This window comes from Daktulosphaira vitifoliae, unplaced genomic scaffold (assembly GCF_025091365.1).
Source record: "Daktulosphaira vitifoliae isolate Bord-2020 unplaced genomic scaffold, ASM2509136v1 Scaffold_4, whole genome shotgun sequence".
Lineage (NCBI taxonomy): Eukaryota > Metazoa > Arthropoda > Insecta > Hemiptera > Phylloxeridae > Daktulosphaira > Daktulosphaira vitifoliae.
In genome coordinates, this window is record NW_026099575.1 from 42,561,073 (window position 1) to 42,582,977 (window position 21,905).

At 28.5% G+C, this 21,905-nt stretch overlaps 2 protein-coding genes across 3 annotated transcripts in view; both read right to left on the reverse strand.

The window, feature by feature from the left end:
* Nucleotides 1-12,152, reverse strand: part of LOC126905969 (uncharacterized) — a 135,694-nt gene extending 123,542 nt beyond the window's left edge. Inside the window, exon 1 of the mRNA XM_050686178.1 lies at nt 11,344-12,152. Coding sequence (XP_050542135.1) covers nt 11,344-11,803 — 460 coding nt within the window. The 5' untranslated portion in view covers nt 11,804-12,152. The remainder of the gene's footprint in view (nt 1-11,343) is intronic.
* Nucleotides 12,153-16,394: 4,242 nt separating this feature from the next.
* LOC126905997 (uncharacterized) lies at nt 16,395-19,566 on the reverse strand. Of its 2 annotated transcripts, none has more exons than XM_050686224.1 (5): nt 19,377-19,566; nt 19,178-19,313; nt 18,608-18,684; nt 18,281-18,486; nt 16,395-16,700 (listed from the first exon to the last, which is right to left on the reverse strand). In XM_050686224.1, exons 1-5 carry the CDS (start codon nt 19,434-19,436, stop codon nt 16,649-16,651), a joined length of 531 nt encoding a protein of 176 aa, XP_050542181.1. In that variant the 5' UTR covers nt 19,437-19,566; the 3' UTR covers nt 16,395-16,648. The 2 variants fall into 2 exon arrangements, with proteins under 2 accessions (XP_050542181.1, XP_050542180.1); XM_050686223.1 differs by having other exon boundaries at nt 16,399-16,700; nt 18,285-18,486; nt 19,377-19,561.
* Nucleotides 19,567-21,905: the final 2,339 nt, after the last annotated feature.

Below are 21,905 nucleotides of genomic sequence, written 5' to 3' on the forward strand. Positions count from 1 at the left end.
TATATGTAGCTTTTTTGAGTAAAGCTATACGATAAAATATGCGTTAACATTAAAGAACTTTTGATTCATTGCATCTATTTTTCATTTTTTTTTTTTAATAAAAATAATTTAAATTTTCAAAACATTTATTGATAAGCCAATAAATTAAACAAATAAACACATTAAATAGAATAGAGCATTATAATATTTTTTAATAAATTAAATACTAGTTATTCTTTTTGCGATATTAGTATTTATTAATTTATGATGTAGTCAAGTAAAATAAATATATTATACAATATAGTATATGATTCTAGTTTCCTGTAAAAGATACATTAAAAATTGAATATCAGAAATGTAATAAAATGTTGTTGTAATAAAATTAATGATAATTAAATATTTAGGTTACATGTTTTTATTAAAAACAGGAAATAATTTATAACTAAGCGAATATAAATATATTAATATATTAAAATATAATATTATATTTTATGAAATAAATGGTTATAAAGTACTTATTTAAAGATTCAATCATTTTTAAAGTGATTAAAACTAAATAGCACGACGAGACAAAAACCAATATAATAAGATTATGTAAATAATACATTTTTATTAAATAAGTTTTTATCAAAAGCAGCTGAAAATTAATTTTTTATATCTTGTATTGTATATAAAAATACTATTTAATAAATTTTGAAATTCTAATCATTTATTTTAAAAACTACTTATAATATTAATACGGTTGTTACATGTGTTTTCAAAGTATGAATATTTGTATTTACAAATATTTTTGATAAAAAATTAAACCAAGTTATTCATCATTGAAAAATCGAATTTTTTTGTGTTAGAGTTTCAAGCCTAGTAAAAGTATTTTACTCATTTAGTTCAAATTGTTTCAACGAGAGCAAATCTAATGAAATTTTCTATTATAAGAATAATTTTCAGTGAGTAAATACATTTATGATAAAAAAAAGTCATGTGACATGATACATAAAAATAATGAAGCTCAATATTTTTGTTTAAAGAAATATGCTATAAATTTAGTCAGTGCAATGTCAGTATAGTTCGTTAACTTTATGATTGGTACTTTTATGGAGCACAATAACACGGTTTTTGAGCGTCCCGTAGAGACTTATAAAAAGTAATTCTGTAAGATGTGAGGTATTCATCATAACACTCCTGCCCATATATTTTTACCCTACTTCAAAGAAGAAAAAAAAGAATCACTTGTTCTAAACGTATTATCCCGTTTTATCTGCCAACTGAGATTGTTTTAATACAAAAAAAAAAAAACAAATCTTTCTTTCTCTCTAAAAAAAAAAAAATATATTATTTTTTATTTGAGATTATCATAGTAATTTTCTCAGAAAAACGTCAATATCTAACATTAATTTTACTTCATATTATATATTTCAAGTTTTAATATTCCAAGAAAATAATAACTAGTTTTTTTAGAAGGGGTCTTAAACTGATTGGAATTAACAAATCATTATACTTTTAATAATAATATATCTAAGTGAAAGGTTCTACACCAATTCATAGTGTTATTAATTAAAATATTATTTATTAAATTTCATGGTCCGCCACAGTAGTTATCATAACTACTACATGAAACTTTTTGATGCATTTCTAATCATGATGGCTAGAGAACATTTCAAATTATACTTCACATTATAAATACAACATTTAAATCAGATGATAATATGGCACATTACAACAGTTATTTTTTGCGTGAAAATAAAAAACCTTTACAAATCATAAACGTCAAAATAAAATTCTTATTATCAGGTTGGTGGGTATTTTTTTACTCAAATTATACATCTGTTACAATGCGCATTATGTTTTTGCCAGTATCTATATGATTAATACTCATTTTATTGTATCTTCTTTTGTTTGTTAAAAACTGTATGGTTTTTATCGTGGGCATTATAAAAGGTGTGTTTTATTCTAACAGTTAAAAATCTAAAAAAATACTGTTGTATCAGAAGTTATAGAAAAAACTTAAAAATTAAAAAAATTATCTAACAAAAATCAATATGTAAATAATAATACCTGTCAGCAATAGTAATGCTTTGTGAACATTTCTACTTGTATTATGTCAGTTATATTTTATTTCTCAAATTTTCGACAAATATTTTTATTGCACCATGTGGATAAAGTCTTATTTATTCTATTTGCGAACCACGATAAATAAATTTACAATCAAGAAACGCTTAAAGTTCAAAAATAGAAAAGTTTTGTCGTAAATCACGTCGGTAAAATTTGAACGTGTGAAGTTTATCAGCAAAACTTATATCCTCTGAGATTTAAAAAAATTCAAAATAGAAATAAATGAAGGAACAGACGTAGTAGAAAAAATGAAATACGACCACAAAGCTGAGCAACAGCTGTTCTCAAATAAATACAAACATAATATATAATATACATGGTTGAATATATAATTGGGTTTCAAACTAACTCCGATTTATAAAACTCTAAGTGCAAGTTCGCATTACCAATTATATTTTATTACGTTGTTTAGACGAGGTTGGGCGTAACGTAAACTTTTGTCAGTCCTGTATTTTAATCAATCATAAACAAAATACTTTTCTTTGTAAAGCAAGACGGCAAACGGCCACAATAACCATATAAAACTTTATGATTAAAAAACATTTTTCTATTACTGAAAACTCATGAACCACGAATAAGTGTTTAGTTCCCTTAAATGTAACAGAATTTTAAAAATAATTCCTAAACGCATTTTTTTGTTTTACGACCGATGTTTTTGCTCTGTGAAATTTTTACTGTTCATACATAAAAACATTCATGAACTCGGCTGTACACCTACATGAAAGGAAATATGTTTTTGTACTAGTGCGTATAATTTAAACTTTTTTGCAAGTGTTCAACTATCATAGTCGAATACATCATATACGAACAATGTGAGTGTTGCAGTTTGCTTACAACTTGACAGTAAAACGCTTTAGCAAAGTCATTATTATAAATTAGTGCTTTTGAAACTAATAATATTAAGACTAACAAAGTGAATAAACGTTTTATCATAACGTTGGAGTCATCACAGTGACGCGAACAACAACAGAGATTTAATAGTTCAAACAAATTTAGTTTGACTGACAAGATTACGGCGAGTTTTGTTCAAGGTATACGAAGAATAAAATGCTAAACCCGCCAAAGTTTTGGAGTCTCCGTCAGGTGAATTCGTTTGTTACCGAGTTAAACTATGTGGGGCAAAGAGCCGTTTATAACGCGTACATACTTTAAGACACAATTAATAATATTTAGCACCAATAATGGCTTTGAATCTTTCAAAACATAACCTTATTATGACGTTCTGTATTTCTGCATAGGTCGATAGTATGAAACGTAATCAAAATTCTGTTCGTGTCTCAATCGTTATAAAATACCTTATTTAAAAGATTTATGGTACATTAAAGTACAAGCTTTTTATGATACTTCACAGTGCACTTTTCGAGCACAACGATTTTCCTTGTGGATAATGTATTTTGGGTACAATAGAACGTTTTTTATGTTTATCATTGGCGTTAAGGTCGTCGTTTATAGTCGTGAACACAATTTATGTAGGACCCGGATTATGACATAGTGAATTTTTTAACGCGTACATCATATGTTTAATATTTCTATCTAATAATATTCCGACGACCCATTGAGATTGTAAGCTCGTAAGCTTCCATGAATTCGTATGAATAAATACACTCGGCCATACTTTTCGTTATTTATTTTAGTATAACTAAGTTATGCTCTACGTTTCAAGATACGAGTACTTTATTGGGACAAGCATGTACTTTAGATCGCCATGGAAATAAAAATAATTGGAATTTAAGGCTGAATGAGTTGAAGCGCCACAAACAACGTAACCTATTTTATTCTGTTAAACGCGAGAGTTTAACAACAACTCATAGGATGCAACAAGGACTCTCTTGTGTTTATTTGACTTGATTAAATAGTAAATACGGTCCTTCTGAAGTATAGCAATATCATAGTGGCATGTGTACATACAGAGTACGGGTAAATACGATCAAATTTTAATGTTTAAAAGTGAAATACGTTTTCCAAAGATTACTTAATAATTTACCGTAAATGAAATATGAATGAATTTTTATGCACATAATGTGTAAGTGAATTATACATATTGCGAACAAGTGTACAACATCTGAACTTGACTGTGCGACTGAATATCCACCAAACATTTTTTTATTTTGAAATATGTGAGCAAGTTTATGTGCAATGGCCGGAACAAATAGCAACGTGTATACCAAAACGGCTATCTGAAATTCTTCGCATGTACAATATAATTGTAACGTTATTACTTTTAGTGTAATTGCTTACACGTTTTCGGGTAAGGATAGTGAGGAAAGTAAGGAAGTCAGGTGGCCACAAAATGGTAGGGTAGTTCCAACTAAGAATCCGTATATATCTAAACGGCATACTTATGAACTATCCAAAATTCAGTGACAGTTTAATTCGGTCACGTGTCGTTTTGGATAATTAGTCTTGCTAGGCTAAGTTAGTGGTTAAACTACTCGTGAAAAAATATGTTGCCGTTTAAATAAACTAAAGGAAAAAGTTCACTTAAATGTTTCGATTTGGGTAATCAGGACGCCCCAGGTGAATCATTTTGGTTGGTAAATACCAAATGTTCAAATAAAAAAATGTTCATTAACCTTTTAAATGGTCACTAATTTAAACATTTTGTGTAAGTTTTTTTATACTTGAAAATAATTAGTTTTTCTTTATCGTTTCTGTCACGTAGTCAAACAAACAGCGCGCAAATAACAAAATTAATAGATATATAATTATTGTAATAAAAAGTTGTTGCATTGTACTAGTGGGTTTTCATTTTATGCTGTTTTAATAATATTAAGTAATAATTCGAACATTTTTACGGGAACACCATAAGCTACCAGTTTAATTAAAGCCGACAAAAAATGAAAACTGAACTATAATAATTAGAAATAATGGCATGTAATATGGACAACAAAAGGGCGGTGGGTGGACTACTTTAAAGATTCTTAAAGTAAGAAAGCAATCAGGAAAAAATTATTGTTCATTATTTTTAAGTGTTGTTCGTCGTTTTTGCTTTAAAGCACAAAAATACATTAAATATTGCTGTTTTATATCTGAACCTGGTCTTTTTACTTATTTACTTTTTTTAATTAAAAAAAATCACCGCGTCGTTTAGTATTAACTGATTAAAATAGACCCCCCTAAAAAATTCAAAAAATTTACGTTACTGGACTGACAGAAATGTATCGTTCACTATAGTTTGAAAATAAAAATAAAGCATCCAAATATTCAGTTATATGAAATGATTATGGCTCTAAAAATAAATGAAAACTTTAACTATAGGTGTGCGTACAACAGGTGCATTCCATTTACTCTTTGTTAGATAAAAAGTAATCGGTATAATTTATATATAAAAAAAAAGTAAAATTGCTTAAAATTTATAATTTAATCATATTTTTATACAATATTTGAAAAGTCTAACACGGGTTATATATTGTTTAATCTTATACTTAAAACCCCATTTGTTAAATTTGATACTACCAAGACAATTAAATATGAAAAGTTTAATAAAAAAATATCGTTATCGTGAAAAACATTTTATTATAAACGTTTTTCATAAAAGTGAATACGTTGAAAATAGTGGAAAACTGTTATATAAACTGAGACTTGAATTAATCATCACTATTAATCACTTTCTATTACCTTCTAGAAGTATTTGCACTAAAAACAGAAAGTTACTATAAATAAAATTTTATTCAGCAGCTATAAGATAATAGTTCTTTAATGACGGAGATAAAAAAAATTTACCTCTACAGTGCTTATCGATTGACGTAAGCCTATAGGTATTAAACAGGATTCGATGTGCTGCAATACTTTGATAACGTTTATTATTTTTATTTTATATTATCGTCATTCATCGAGGTCACGGACACGGTACTCTTAATGGGTAATGAACTGTGAGTCGTTGCACACAGCGTCCAATGGAAAAACTTTTTTTTAAAATCATCAAAAAAAGCTTTACTCTCAGCGCACCTTATATTTGAAAATTAAGCTGCTCTTACGCGTTAAGTCGATATTAAATACACTTTAATGTACTTTCGTCGTAAATCAACATATATATTTTATTCAGGATTATATAGTTTTTTAGTCGCACAATGGTGAATGTCAACCTAACCGTATAGATTGACTATTGATTGGCAACACATTAACACGAGAGCAGAGTACAACAATATGATTACAGTTACAAGTCCATAGACGTCCAAGCGTAAGATTATTCATTTGATTATTTTAATGGTATTTACTTAGCGTGTTTTATACTGATATGATATTTTTTAATTTGTTTGTCATGAAAAAAAAAAACAATATGATTTAATGGTTTTATTAGGTGAACAAAAAAACTACTACACCAATTACATTGTGCGAAAAGATGTGAAATAATTTCAAGCTACTTGATCATTTGTAAATTATTATGCAAAATGAATTGTATTGGCAAGTTATCTGAATATATTTTCAGTAAGGCGAGAAAAAAATCGTTACAAATGCATAGAAATTCTGTAGACAACGAAACACCAATGTTGACTGAACTGCCCTAAAATTGTTCATTCTAAGGGTTTAGATATTTACAATGAAATATGCGCAGACTTGGGGATTTTTGATTCGATCAAACGCAGTAAGTATGGAAACGGGCAAATATGATTGACCCGATGTGACCTCGTGTAAAACACAGCTGCGTGACATGTGAAACGCACATTATCTATAGGAATTTCATATTAAAAGTGTGTGTGTATGAGTGTCGATATTAAGTTTGGCGAGGACTGTGCCGGTAAACGATATTATTCAGTGCACGTTACCAGCCCAACCGTACGGAGGAAACTCGCGCAAAGGACGGATGGTTTAAATTGGACAATCCGTTATAATGGGTGACGTCACGGGAAGAGAAGTGTGTATTATTTTTGGCAATAAAACTTAGGTCCATTCTTTTTAGATTTATTTTCGCCCCCGACAGAACGCATTGCAAAAGACACATACAGCAATAATATTTATCTTGTATGTACAAACTTCTTAGAAAATAAAAACACAATAATACAAATATTACATTTTCCAAGTGCAATTTATTTTCACTTGTTTCAAACGGTTTAGAATTCAATTCAATTGCGACAAAACAAGATTTCCAGTACAAATCAATAACTGTTTATTTGATTGTGCTTACATTTTTGTCGTTCCACAAATTTACAAACATTTATCCAGTACAATTGTTTTTTTTTTTTCGATCATCGGAAAAGACTATTAAAAAATATTCGAAAACATAAACGGAGTTAAAAATTGTCAAATATTATTCCCATAAAAATCAATCATTGTGATTTTTTGTATTTTTAATCCATAAAGAGCGATACAAAATATGTAAGGTTATCGCAAATCAGTGCGTTGTAGAGTTTTGTTCTATTTTCTATGATCAAAATTAAAATTTTCATAACAAATTTTCTACAACATTATTATATTTGCTAATCAATTGAAAAACTATTAAGATTGTAAACTTGTGATTGCTTTAACTTATTTATCTTTTACTTGTAACGTCGTTCTGTTAATGTTTACCGTAGTAATACTGATATGGTATCCAATTAGTTTTAAGTGTGTTATTCATTTTAATGAAAATCGATTGACCAAGTCGGGTTTTCCGAATTCGAGGTATTTCATTATTTTTTTTCCATTTTTTAGGTATATTCAAGTGATATTAATAGATGGCTTGTTATGTGAGTTTTTATTTTTCTACGACAGCATAACTAACACAAATATATAACTTTGGCGTGTAACTTTTCTACAGGCCAACCTCAACCGGACCAAATTGATTTGAAATGCGTTCAAATAGAACGTCTGATCACACCCAATGTAAAAACTTACAGAGAACCATGACAGCTATACTCTAAATAAAAATGTTCAGATAACTATTAAGTTATTTAGTCTTACATTGACAAAAAAGCTGTTTAATAGATATTTATTGTGTATCGCGTACAATAGGCCGCTCATCAATGACGTCAGAAGGAGACCTTCGAAACTGACTTTCATAGTGTTTCCTACGTTTTTACACTACACCTATGAGTACTAATAACAGTAGCTAATTAGCGTATTATCATTGTACTATAATGACATAATTAGACTACTCCTTTGAAATGTTTTATTCCGACACAAATTCGGTGAACAGATTTTAACTAAACGACCGAGTTTTACGATTTTGTTTTATTGATATAAATCTCATCTTACTATTATAGCAAGGCGCTTATTAATACCAACACTAGCTGTGCTGCGTAATAAAATTGTCAAACAATAATTGTTATTTTATACTCTAGGGAAATTTTTATAGGCCATAAGTCTGTTATGTTTTCCTATAAAACTTTTCACCAAACAAAATCCGTTTTATATTTCCATTAAAAGCAAGACATATCATGTTACCAATTGACAGTTATCGACCGTGTTGATTTTATTTTATTAGCTAAAAAATACAAGAGGCCAACTGTATGGCGTTTATAGAGGTGGTAAGTTTATAGCAGTAAGCAAGGTATCTAAATTATAAAGCGCGGTAAACAACAATGAAGATAATGAATAAGTTTCCTGAAATTTATTAGGATACTAATTTGAGTAAGCTCGTAGTAAAATGTCAACGTCTCACGAAAATCGCATTAATTATGAAACATTGTGTAGAAAACATTAAAATAAATGTTAATATATTCACCAAGTTAATTTAATTTCGCCCGGTCTGGGATTAATTTTTGAAACAATAACAGTAATTAGGATATAGTTTTTTAAGGACTGCGGTCCATGTGGCTTAGTAAATCATGTCAGATAACTTTCATAGTTCATAACAAACGACACGGTATAATTTAGATTTATGCGGATGGACTTATTTCCAGCATAGGTCGTATGACGCGAAAATGATATTTTTGAAGTTAATAAATCACACGTGATGTACATAAATCGATAGCGACGCAGTTTTACAACAATTAAAATATGTTTCTTGAAAATGTTATTTATGACGTCGTCTCGGTGTCGGAAAATATTAGATTCAGTTAGTTGGTCATTCGTGTCGTTTCACCGAAAGGCAGTGAACTTAAAATGGTCTTCGCCAAATATGTGACGTATAATGAACAATTTGTATGCGACCCAAGTACAGACACCCTCTCGGATTCCAACGTTCGCTTTAACATTTATTAATACCAGAGAACGTTTTTAAGTGAAAATTTGAATTAATGAACCACGGTTAACAATTTAATATTTTAGATTAAACATTTCACCAACCACAAAAACGCTTGATTGACTCAAGAATGAAAAAGTGTTTAAGAAATTCATTTTATTCTACAGCGCCTAAAATTCTAAGGCATGTCACTCGACAACCTTTAATAAATTCGCTAAAAACCAATGTCCAAATGCCAAATGTTAGCTGGTGTTCTGATAAAAATGTAATAAATAATAGTAAGACTATGATTATATGCGGAAAAACTACATTGTAGGCCCGATTAGCAATTACGGTTAATTTAGCGACAAAACGATTATATTGTTAAGAGAACTAAGGCAAAGAGTTGAACTATAAAAAATATTTGAACATTTATTTAGTATTCTAACTAGATATAATAGTTGGACCGACTATTTGTTGTAATTAGTTGTATTCCGTACATTTAAGTGGCATATTACTAAGGATTGAGCTTTAATTTAATTAGTTTAGTTAGATTCAAATTCATTATATTAAAGATTTAAGTTATTCTCAATTTTTTTAGATTACCAAATAAAATAAATTTTAAAAAATGTACAGGCCGAATTACGTAAAATATTTAAGTGCCTCAATCCTTTCACTATTCCTCTAACAGCAAAACATGACAATTATATTGGTTTACTGGATCATAAATTATGCTTTGCATTTGAATATCGAAAAATCTATTATAAGCAACCCACAATGACAACCCACACGTAAATTGTTTGCCAAAAACAATATTTTTTGTGTTGTAATAAAAAATCGGATTTTGTTCTACGATTATATTACAATTTTGCATGTAATTTCCCTATAACGGCGTCGCCGAAATTTCAAAGAATTTAATTTATACCAACAAAAAAACGTAAATAATGACTTTATTATGATAATGCGTTACTATCATCATTTCTAATGGTATACTTCTTTCTTATTAAATTTATTGGGTATGTTTTGTTCAAATACACAAATTAAAATTTTATTTTTGCAATGTAATAAATCAAAAAAAGCTAACAAAACTATTGATTGTATATTCAATAAATATTTTTATTTATTCTATATTTTTACAAAAGGTATCCGTAGAGGTAAAAGTTATAACTTTTACCGTTAAATTTCTTTTTAATTTTAATAAACGTTAAAAAAAGTGCCTTGGTCTCCGAATAAAAGTATTTTGAACAACGTCAGATCGTATTAATATTATCTGATGTCTTTCGCTACTACTTATAATAACGAAACAGTCATATCATATAAGTTGTAGATCTTAATTGCCATGAAACCGAAATAATCTTAAAACCTACTTCAATTCACTTAAAGTAATCCTATGGACTCATAAATTGTAATCAAATTTATAAAAAGCAGCTTCACAATGTGGAAGCGTTTTATGTACATCGGTACATTGTGTAACTTAAAGCGGTGGTAAGTATGTGGTTAGCGCTTTTAGCGGTCTGATCGCATATAGTTTATAATAATCCAAATACTAATAAATTATCATTATTGTGGTGTTCTAGAAACTTAATGCCTCACAGATATAAGTAGATAATTCAGACTCGGTTCTCAGTTGAATATTCTGTTTTATGAGTTTTATGTTTGATAGTTAAATTAGCGGTGGGCGCCGTGAGCAACCGCTGGAAAATGTATCGGATGCATGTGAAAAGCAAAGCTATTTACTGGGAAGATATAAGTAAAGTTAAATACGTTTTCATTGACGCTGACAGAGCAAGGCGAATGTGTTTTTAACAGCAATTTCGTCAACATTGTTATTATCATAACTCATAAAAAAGTGTGCAACATTTTTTACATTTACATTTTAGCACGCGTTTTTTTTTTTTATACGAGAAACGTCACGCCGTCAAAATGCGTTTAACGACCGTAAAGCTTTTCATTTAAGATTGAAAAGTGTAAAATGTGCCAAATTTTATCCGATTTTGGCGTGATTTTTGAAAAAACCGCGTTTAATGTTTCGCGATGCAATAAAGTTGCGGTCGTGTGAAAAACGAGTGACGAGCACGTGGTCGCGTCTCTCCCTCCCCACCCTTGTCGTTTGAACCGCCGCCGACGATCATATGCTTCAACCACACGTTCAAATGATATTTTTTACTATTTACCGGGTCCGTTCAGCGATTCGCAACTCAGCCGCCGTCGGCCGTCGTCGTTGCCGTTGCAGAGTTGCTGTTCTTTTGCTCGCAACACCTCTTGATCCTGTTGTCCCTGCTGTTTCCGCTGCTGATAGTGTTCCGCGTCGTCCAACGGTTCATCGTCCATCAGCTGGTTCCACATGGTGCAATCGTCGCTAAACGCTGGACTGGATGGCGCCGTCGATTTAGGCATTGAAGAATAATCGGACGAACATCCGTCAATCGTCTGGGCGGCACGTCTCGGCTTGCACATTGGCGACAACGGCTGCCGATTCGATCCGGTCACCAACAGTCCGTTTTGTTTCTGACGGTGCCGTTCGATAAGCATCGTGTACTTTTCGACTAAACGACAAACGGACGGGAACGGCATTTGCTCGTCAGCGCCGGTGCGCCTACGTCGGCGATATTCATCCGTCGACATCTGTGCCATGTTTCATGCGAAGCTTTGGACTCGGTCGTGAAAGGCTGTGGCACAGAGACATCGGTAACGAGCAAACGCCGCCACTGCCGCTGGACAGCCACTACTGGCACGCATCAGTGCAATTACGGCGGTGAAAAACACTGTACTGATATTCGCACTTTCTCCGGACGACCGCGATTAAACAAAACTCCGGACACTCTTAACACTCACACGATCCCAGAAAAACCCCAAAAAAATACCGAGAAGAAATTATTAATACACGAACGGTTTTCAGTCTGTCGGGTCTATCGCGGACCGTCAGTCGGACACACCACGTGAGCGCGCACAACCGGTGTATACGCCGTACTGAATGGACGGCGAGCGCATGTGTGTAACGCGTACACGCGGCGGCGGCGGCGGCGGCGGCGAACCAGTTTCACCGGACGGCGGCGTTTTGCGAAACCGACCGGTGGCGGCGAGTGGCATGCGGTGTTCCCGAGCCCGAGGCACCGATACCGACCGATGGCCAACGATCACAGGAACTCCGGCGAGGTGGTTATCGCGATATTATTTTGCGGCCTTGGTCGGGACGAGCCGCTTAAACTGACCACGGGGTGGTGTCTCTCCAAACGTTATTGCATATATATATATATGCATATTATTATCATTCACGTATTCGCGGCAATGTTATTTTATGGTTTTACTACTCTCACCGTGTTATTACCGCGTTGCTGGCCGTCTCTGTTAGTATGTCATGTGTATGTTAATCAGTCGGTAATTGGTATATTATATGTTAATAAACTTGGTTCTGTGCATTTGCCCGTGCTTACTAATTACTACACACCCAAATACTACAATAACCGTATGTTAATGTCGAAATCGTATTGTACATTATTACGTTGTGCCGCCTCATTGTTCAGCGGAGTAGCAACGCACCAGCCCATTGTTTATCGGGGTAGCGACGGTAAAGCGCAGTCTAAACCATTATACGAGACCAATTATGTTTATTGTACTGCTCTAGAAGTGCACAAATAATTACAAAGTAATTAGTTTGGTCGATTATGAAAAACAGTTTTATCATCCAATGTAATATTGTTATTGACACGAATGTATTAATTGAGCAAACACATTTTCGTGCGACAGGACACTTGATCGACGTCACAACAGTATGTCAGTCACGACCAGCGTGTTTTGTGTACCTAATAGCTGACAAAACCGTAAAAAAACTTAGGAATTAATGATGTTTAAAATGTGTCCACGACACCTTGCGAGCACCAAACTCAGTCTCGCTCGCGGTAAAATAAAACAATAAAACGTCGATCAGTAAACTTTACGTTATTAAAACGTAAAAATGTTCACTAGAAAATATTATTTGGAAATTTTAACTAAAATTTAAAAAGGTTAAGCTTTTTAGAAAATGGACGATACTTACGTTTAACATTTTGTGTATTTGGTATTTATATAAAGAAATAAGAATAAATTGATAATGTAGTTGTGTAATAATGTAACACGAGAAGGAATTAACGCATTTTTTGTCGTGTTTCTTTTTCGATTAAAAAAATATTTATAAGCCTTTAGAGTTTTGAATTTAATTAAACTTTCAGTTCTTCTAAAAACGATATATTGATACTGAACCTCATCAGATTAAATATTGATATAATTAAAATGATTTTGGAACAATAACAAAGATAAAAAAAATATTTGGAAAGGAAGTGGGGTAATTTTAAAAGCATTTTTTTGAGATATTTGCGCAAGTTTTTACTTCGAATTTGTATTTAATACGATAGAAACACATATAAGGTCCAGAAATTATTAATATACAATAACATATTCTAAATATTCAGAGATAAACACCGAATTTACAATTACCGCCATTTCATTCAAAGTGTAAGCTAGTTTACGTTGTGCACATAACTTTAGTGAACATTTAGGTATTTTTACTGATTACTGTTTTGATGTTTAAAATCATTATTGTACTTTCACTATACTGAATTTGAGGTAATTAAAAATATTTCAGTCAGNTTATGCCTTTAGAGTTTTGAATTTAATTAAACTTTCAGTTCTTCTAAAAACGATATATTGATACTGAACCTCATCATTTTTATTTAGATTAAATATTGATATAATTAAAATGATTTTGGAACAATAACAAAGATAAAAAAAAGATTTGGAAAGGAAGTGGGGTAATTTTAAAAGCATTTTTTTGAGATATATGCGCAAGTTTTTACTTCGAACTTGTATTTAAGATGATAGAAACGCATATAAGGTCCAGAAATTATTAATATACAATAACATGTTCTAAATATTCAGAGATAAACACCGAATTTACAATTACCGCCATTTCATTCAAAGTGTAAGCTAGTTTATGTTGTGCACATAACTTTTGTAAACATTTAGGTATTTCTACTGATTACTGTTTTGATGTTTAAAATCATTATTGTACTTTCACTATACTGAATTTGAGGTAATTAAAAATATTTCAGTCAGGAAGTAAAAAAATATTTAGTATTATTCAGTGTGTCGGTTCTATTATTTGAGAGCCCTCGTGGTAATATAAACTTGAAACCCAAACCCAATTAACGAATTATCGATTAAATATTTCTAATGATTTTTTTTTTTTTTAACTTTTATTATCTTCACGCGAAGTTCCTATACATATAATGTCTATCATTATAAATGTTAGTATCAACTGTTCAAGTATTTTCACTATTACTTATTCATTAATTTAAAGGGCATAATGATATATAATTAACATTATTATACTAAAGAAGTTAAGTATAGACCTTCAGTATTTCTAATCAAATATCATATCAAGTTTAGGCAAGGAAGGGATTCACATTAACGATCAAGCTTCCCATTAAAATAGCATCGTAGCGGTAATATTTTGTGTGGTTCATAAATACGAACAAACATCAAGACCTAAACGATAAATATCGTACAGAGTAAAACTATAAATGATGTAGATAAAATCAAAGTAACGTATAAAGTTTTTTTTGATACTTTTGTACAAACTTTCACTGTTGGTATTTATAACTTAAATCTGATTTAATGACTATTAGTCTGATTATAATTTAAATATTCTGTATTGTGCTAAGGAAAAACTACATAAAATCCGCTAGTGCGTGTTTTTTTTAATTGAAACAAGCTTAATTTCCTTAAGAAAATGATTTTTTTTCTATACATAGACAAATGATATATTTTAACATTTTCCCTCGCCTTAAAATATATCATTTCATTGTTATCATATAGCAATCCATATTATTTTCTAACATTTTTGACACTGAGTCCCCGTAATTCCTTCTTATTTTTGTCAGTGATTCATAACTAAATCTCGAACATGGCGATAAGTGTCTATTAGTCAGTTAAGCCTCATAGATGTCTTAGTGGCTCAGACAAAATTTGCTATTAATATATGAAATAACCCTTGAAAGAATCAACAACTTTACTCTTAAAAAAAAACAAATTATCATTTTTATTTGTATTTATCTACAATTTTGGTAGGAAATTAAATTATTTAGTAAGTAAATAATTTTTTTTAAATGTTAGTATTTTGAAATAATTATATTGGAAAAAAATTATTATTATAATATATATTATACAAAACGATTTATTTAATATAACCCGCTCAATTTTTCTAAAAAAAATTAATTTCGAATATTTTTTTGTTTTATTAATTATTAAGTACTTTTTCGGTTTATACCTTATAAGGGCGTCAGCTTAATTCTTTTAAATGACAAAATATATAATATTTAACTAGCTTAAAAATCGAAAATAACTGGTCATAGCAACTTTTGGACTAGTTCTTTGGAATTTATGCATATATTTTTCTAATTAGGTGGGAGGGAAAGTGTTGCGAAATATTCTAATGGTTATTTCTTTAAAAGAAAGACCGGAAATTTTTTGCTTACGTTTCATAGTCTACTGTGAGAATCGATGCTCCACGACTTTTAGAAAGACTCAGTTTAAGTAACACCAAATTACGTGATTTTTTTATATAATATTCAGTCTATCTAATTATGAAAAAAAAAAAAAGCTCCACTAAATAGAATGATGTCAGTCTTAAATATACTTACGGAGTACGTAGAACATTTAGAGTTTCACTATTTGTTTATATTGTGGTTTTTTAAACCAATTATTTATTATATAATATTATAAGAGCTGATTAACATAAATTGTGTGAAAATAAATTAAAATAATAAGAAGGTTAATGAATCACCATGTGTAGTGATTTAAAAAAAAATTAAAATATATAAATTTTCCAACCCTTTTTTGCCAAATAGTGAGATGTAAGGTATTGTGCCTTAACGACGATTTGCATAAAGTTTTATGACGCGCCTTTTTACTATTATTGACTTTTCTTCCTTAATTTTTAAAAATATCGAATTTTGAAAAACTAATATAATTAATCGGCGTTGTAGTATTTTAAAAGTCAAATATGAGTATTTATCAAATATTATAGTTATATCTAATAATTAAAATAATTATTATTTTATTTAAAATAATTAAAATTATGTTTGCTGATAATATGGTATATTAATATTTGAGACAATTATATCCCTGTCGTTTTGTTCATTGTATTATATTAAATATTTTTACATAATGACATCATTAAAAATATAATTATCAATTTATTTATCGTGATACAATTTAATTACATTTTTACACTCATATTATAATTACAATATTTTATTATCATTAGTAAATATTGCGTATACTGTGTAATATAATATAAAATAGTTTTTGTTTGTGGTAATTTATATTTTGATATCAACCGAAAATAAAATTGTTATTATATTATTAATATAATAGTTACTATTTAATTACTATTCAACATTTAGCATAAATAAATTAAATTTTTTTCCGCTAGCTTCCGCTTTAATTTTTAAAATTGTTTTCATTACTTCTGCTAGGTTGAAATGTTGACAATCTAAAAAAATAAGAAAATTGTAAAAAAAAAATAAAAAAACACATCATAGTAAAATTAATACCTTCTCAGCTTCGCATCGAAGCTAAAAAAAACTAAATAGTAACAGTGCATGTTTTATCCTTATAGTAAACAGTCGTATGTTAGTGAGTATTGCATATTGTCTTGCAGTCTAAGCTACATTTCAATAATATCCTATCAATAAATTCATAAGTACATTTCTTACTATTATAGAGCATTTAAACATCTGTTTGGTAAATAATCATCTAGATACAATCCTTTTCCTAACACGAGTAAAATAATTGTTATTCAAACCAATCTTTAATTACGCTAAAGTTACTTCCGATACTATTATATCCTTCCAAAGAAAATGTCATAGTTTTCAATACTCTGAGGTACACACTAAATATTCAAACTTACATCTCAACAATTTTTAACTGTTTCAGCATCCATAATATTCAACAACATTTTTAGTATACACTTTAACTACAAAAATATAATCGATGAAATTATGGAGTGCCATCCAGTTGGATAACGTCTTATCAATCTAGTCGAAAAAACTATAATATCAAAGAGGGTAGCCGTCGAACATTTTTTTAGAGGTACATAAATTATTGACAATTGTTTAAGTATTGACGCAATTCCACACACTTTATTGGCTAAAGTGTTTCTATTCCTCAAAATTAATGCGACAAACTAATTTTTTTATTGAAAATGGTATTTTTAAAAGAGTAATAAACAAGAAAAAAGTTCACAAAAAAAAGTATTGTAAAATTCTATTTAAATTAAAATAATTATCCAAACCTCCACAAAAAAAAAATATATGTAAATATACTGCTACACTCCTAATTACAACCCTAATTAAATACCTATTACATAACACCTTCATTACTAGACCCATTGATAACTTTATTGTTAATATTATTAAATATTTATTGTAATAAGCATAGTAATATACAAAGAATAAATTTTTACAATCCCTATCAGAGGATCTTATTAAACCGACCTGTTTTCTCCTAATAACGTTTCTGGTTTTTAGAATTTTGTTAGTAACAGTTACCGTACATCATTTGTTAATTTTTTAGTTTAGACTCTTAGAAAACTTTTTTACGTGTGATAAATTTAAATATTTTATAATTATTTAGTTATAAACTTTATACTAAGCAATATGTACAATAAAATACTAATTAAAGCATTTATAAGTAATTATAAGTAATTTCGATTTTAAGTGTTGCGATTAGGTCTTTACTAATAAAAAATGCGATCTTTGGAAGTGTATATTTTTGCTACCCTAACAAATTATAGTTTAATTGCTTAGCCGAGAAGGAATTAATTTTGCTAGAATGTGTTTATTTATTTATTTAACACTTTATTTTTATATGATTTATTTTAAGTTATTAATAAATTAAATCATAAAAAATTTCAATGAACTTTAACATCTAACTACTAAACAATTTTGTTTAGAAAAAAATTAATAAAAAAAAAAATTTTCTGTTTATAACTCTTATATTAATGTTTTACGGCAAAAAACCCTTGTTTCTTAGGCCTCATTAAAAAGAAATAGCTTAAGTTATGTTCGTGACCTACTACGGTTTTTTTCAAATGCTTTTTTCATTTTTCTTGCATCTTCACCGTAAAAACGTGATTTTTTTATATTATTTTCCGTGTGGTAAAGATCATCAATTAAGGAATAGCATTGATCTTTATTCAATACACCATTTTTCATATCATCTTTTTCGTGAAATATATTAGTGATGTTTTTTACGTCATTTATTGTCAATCTCTCAAACTTAAAATAATTAAAGATATATAATTTAGTGAAAAAGCGCTTGAATTATATATAATACATAAAAATTTATTATTGTATAATGTTACTACTTGAATACAATTAATTATGTTGTTATTTTTACTTCACTATCGTTATCGCCACTCTTTTCTGTTTCTGCCAAAATATTCAAGCACTTATCGATCATGATATTTGATGGTTCTATTAAATTAAAACCATTAAAAAGTCATCAAAAATTTATTTTATCATTTCAAACAAAAAGTTATAAAATATAATTTACTTTATTTATGTATTACAACAAAATTTTTTTTATTTATGTTAACCTACCATAATAAAAAATCTTGGATACTACTTTGCATCGCAAAAAAATTGCGATAAAAAAAATTAAATACATATCTTTTACATTTTTTCAAATTTTAGATTAAGCATATTTGTTTAATTATGTTCGGATGATAAAGCATCATTTATTTTTTATAACATACAACAAATGCCAATATAGTTATACATGATTTCATATGTAACATATATTAAATTTTCAGTAAGTTCAAAATGTTCTAAATTCCACAAAATGTCTTAAATTTCTTTAAAAGATGACGTTTTGAGTTTTAATGAAAAAACGATATTCAAAAATAAATTTTTTATTACTACGATTTGTAGTTAATTATTTTATTATTAAAATAAATGCTAAAATTACCGTTCCAATTAAACATAGCGAATTTGTCTACGATTCCAACGTTATTCAGATAAGTCTGTATAATATTTGGTGTATTATAAAAATTCTTTATAAGTATTTCATAGATAGCAATGTCATTTGCATTTAGCCCAGAACTCTTTACATTTAAAGAAAAATCTATTTAATAATTATGTATATTGAATAGTAAACAAAAAGTTACCTGCGTGTCGCAAATAAAGCTTAATGATAATATAAATATACCAACTTTTAAATAAATCATAATGATTTCGTCTAAAAAGAATTTTAAGAATTATAAATGATAGAATACAAATGACAAGAAAGTTTTAATTAACGTTGGAAAAATCTTCAAAATAGTAGACAATCGTCATCATTATAAATACTGTTATAAATAAAATTAAATACAGATGTTAAAATGATTTTCGATGCCGAGTTGCAAAGTATTTATATTTTTATATTGATAAAAAATAGCATAATAATTTTTTTAATCGTGAGCTTAAAATTTACTAAATTTTTTTTTTAATTTAATTTGCTCAATAACGTCGAGATTATTTTATATAGTTTTCTTTGAAAATTTTTTGATTTATATTCAGAGTGAAAGATTTATCTTTGACCACTAAATTTTTCCTAAAATAATAAAAATCTTGACATTTTTTATTTTTATTTTTTGACTAGGTTGAATTCTATATATATATATATATATTTAAGTGACTAATAGTTTTGGAGTTATGAATATTATTATAAAGTAGGGAAAAAGTAGCACAACAGAAAAATACATAATGATAAAAATAACATAGCTCGAATCTCAGGATCAGTTTATACAGAGTAATTCGATATTTATAATCCACTTAATTACTTACAAAAAAAAGTTAATTTTGAAAATTTTTTAGGTTAATTTTAGTGATATTATGTTTACAAATTAATAATTTCCAAAATAAGGAATAAGGAATGAACCTAAAACAGTATTACATGTCTAATAATATACTATATGTAACTAGATATAATTAAAAAATTTCAAAATTATTTTTATTTTATGAATAATTGTGCGGTTTATAATAAATAGTATCCCTACATGTTTAGTTATTAATAGCTTCCAAAATACTGGTTAAAAAGTTATTATCGACCAGTATTTTTCTTAAATTTATAAGAAATAATATATAGACATAAAAAATATTTAATCACTTATAAATAGAAGTAAATAAAAACCCAGCACAGGGGGGTCGCGGCACAGTGGTGACGTGGCATAGTTGGATCAAGTATAATGATATCTGACAGTGATTAAAATCACTATAAAAAAAAATGCTTCGATGCAAATCTTTAGATAGTGTTTAATTTTAAAAAATTGGTGGATTATTCCAAAAGCTTCATAAACTGCTAGTTCCTTATTAATATCCTGATTAAGATAAAGTATGTCGAATGAAAAAGGGATTATTAAAAAATAGTATTTCCCATAAAAAAATTATATTGATCAATACACTTTTCAATAAGTTATAGCATTATAAAGTTAAAAATGTAAAAAATAAAATTGAGAATTTTCACACAATAATAGCATTTGGTAGCCATTTTCACCTTGAAGATAAAATAAAGTCCGAAATTTTTTTTTTCCATGATAAAGTATATTACATTAGCTTTAATTTAAGATATATATAAAAGTGTCAGACTTTCCGGAACACTTTCAAAATTTAAGTTGAAAAAGTCAATTTTTTGTGAAAAAGTTGTCATTTTGAATCCCCCCCTGTAGGCAGGTAAAAAGTCAGATTTATAAAAAAAATATACCAAATGATAGGTAAAGACATCATGCATCTACAAAAAAAAGAATTATATTGATCCATACATCTTTCGAGAAGTTATAGCATTATAAAGTTAAAAATATAAAAAAGAATTTTTTTACAAAAATCGTATTTTTTTTATTAAGTTTAATGTCTGTTTTCACCATGAAGATAAAATAAAGTCCGAAATTTTTTTTTACCATTATAAAGTATATTACATTAGCTTTAATTTAAGATATATATAAAAGTGTCAGACCTTCCGGAACACTTTCAAAAGTTACGTTGAAAAAGTTCTACTTTCTATATGCATTTTTATGTTTTGAATCCCCCCTGTATTTAGGGAAATGGTCCGATTTAAAAAAACAGTATGTCGAATGAAAGATCTATATAAATACTACTTCTCATAAAAAAATTGTAATGATTCATACATTTTTCAAAAAGTTATAGCATAATAAAGTTAAAAATGGAAAATACAAAATCGAAAATTTTCACACAATAATAGCATTTGGTAGCCATTTTCACCGTGAAGACAAAATAAAGTTTGAAAATTTTTTTTTACATAATAAAGTAGATTACATTAGCTTTAATTTAAGATATATATAAAAGTGTCAGACCTTCCGGAACACTTTCAAAAGTTACGTTGAAAAAGTTCTACTTTCTATATGCATTTTTATGTTTTGAATCCCCCCTGTATTTAGGGAAATGGTCCGATTTAAAAAAACAGTATGTCGAATGAAAGATCTATATAANGGCAGGTAAAAAGTCAGATTAATAAAAAAAATATACCAAATGATAGGTAATGACATCATGCATCTATATAAGAAAGAATTATATTGATATTTTCATTTTTAAAAAAGTTACGGCAGTTTTTATTAAAAAAAATTGAAAAAATTTCGAAAATTAGCGATTTTTAAATTTGTAATTTTTTTGGAGGTTTCCCCCATTTACGGGGAACGAGGGAA

Excerpts from the sequence above, each read along its gene's own strand:
- LOC126905997 (XM_050686223.1), bottom strand. The coding sequence starts at position 19,436 with ATGATTTATTTAAAAGTTGGTATATTTATATTATCATTAAGCTTTATT. Across the intron at positions 18,685-19,177 it reads CGCTATGTTTAATTGGAACG|AACCATCAAATATCATGATC; the intron begins GTAATTTTAGCA and ends TTAATTTAATAG. Across the intron at positions 16,701-18,284 it reads AGCATTTGAAAAAAACCGTA|ATTGTCAACATTTCAACCTA; the intron begins GTAGGTCACGAA and ends TTATTTTTTTAG.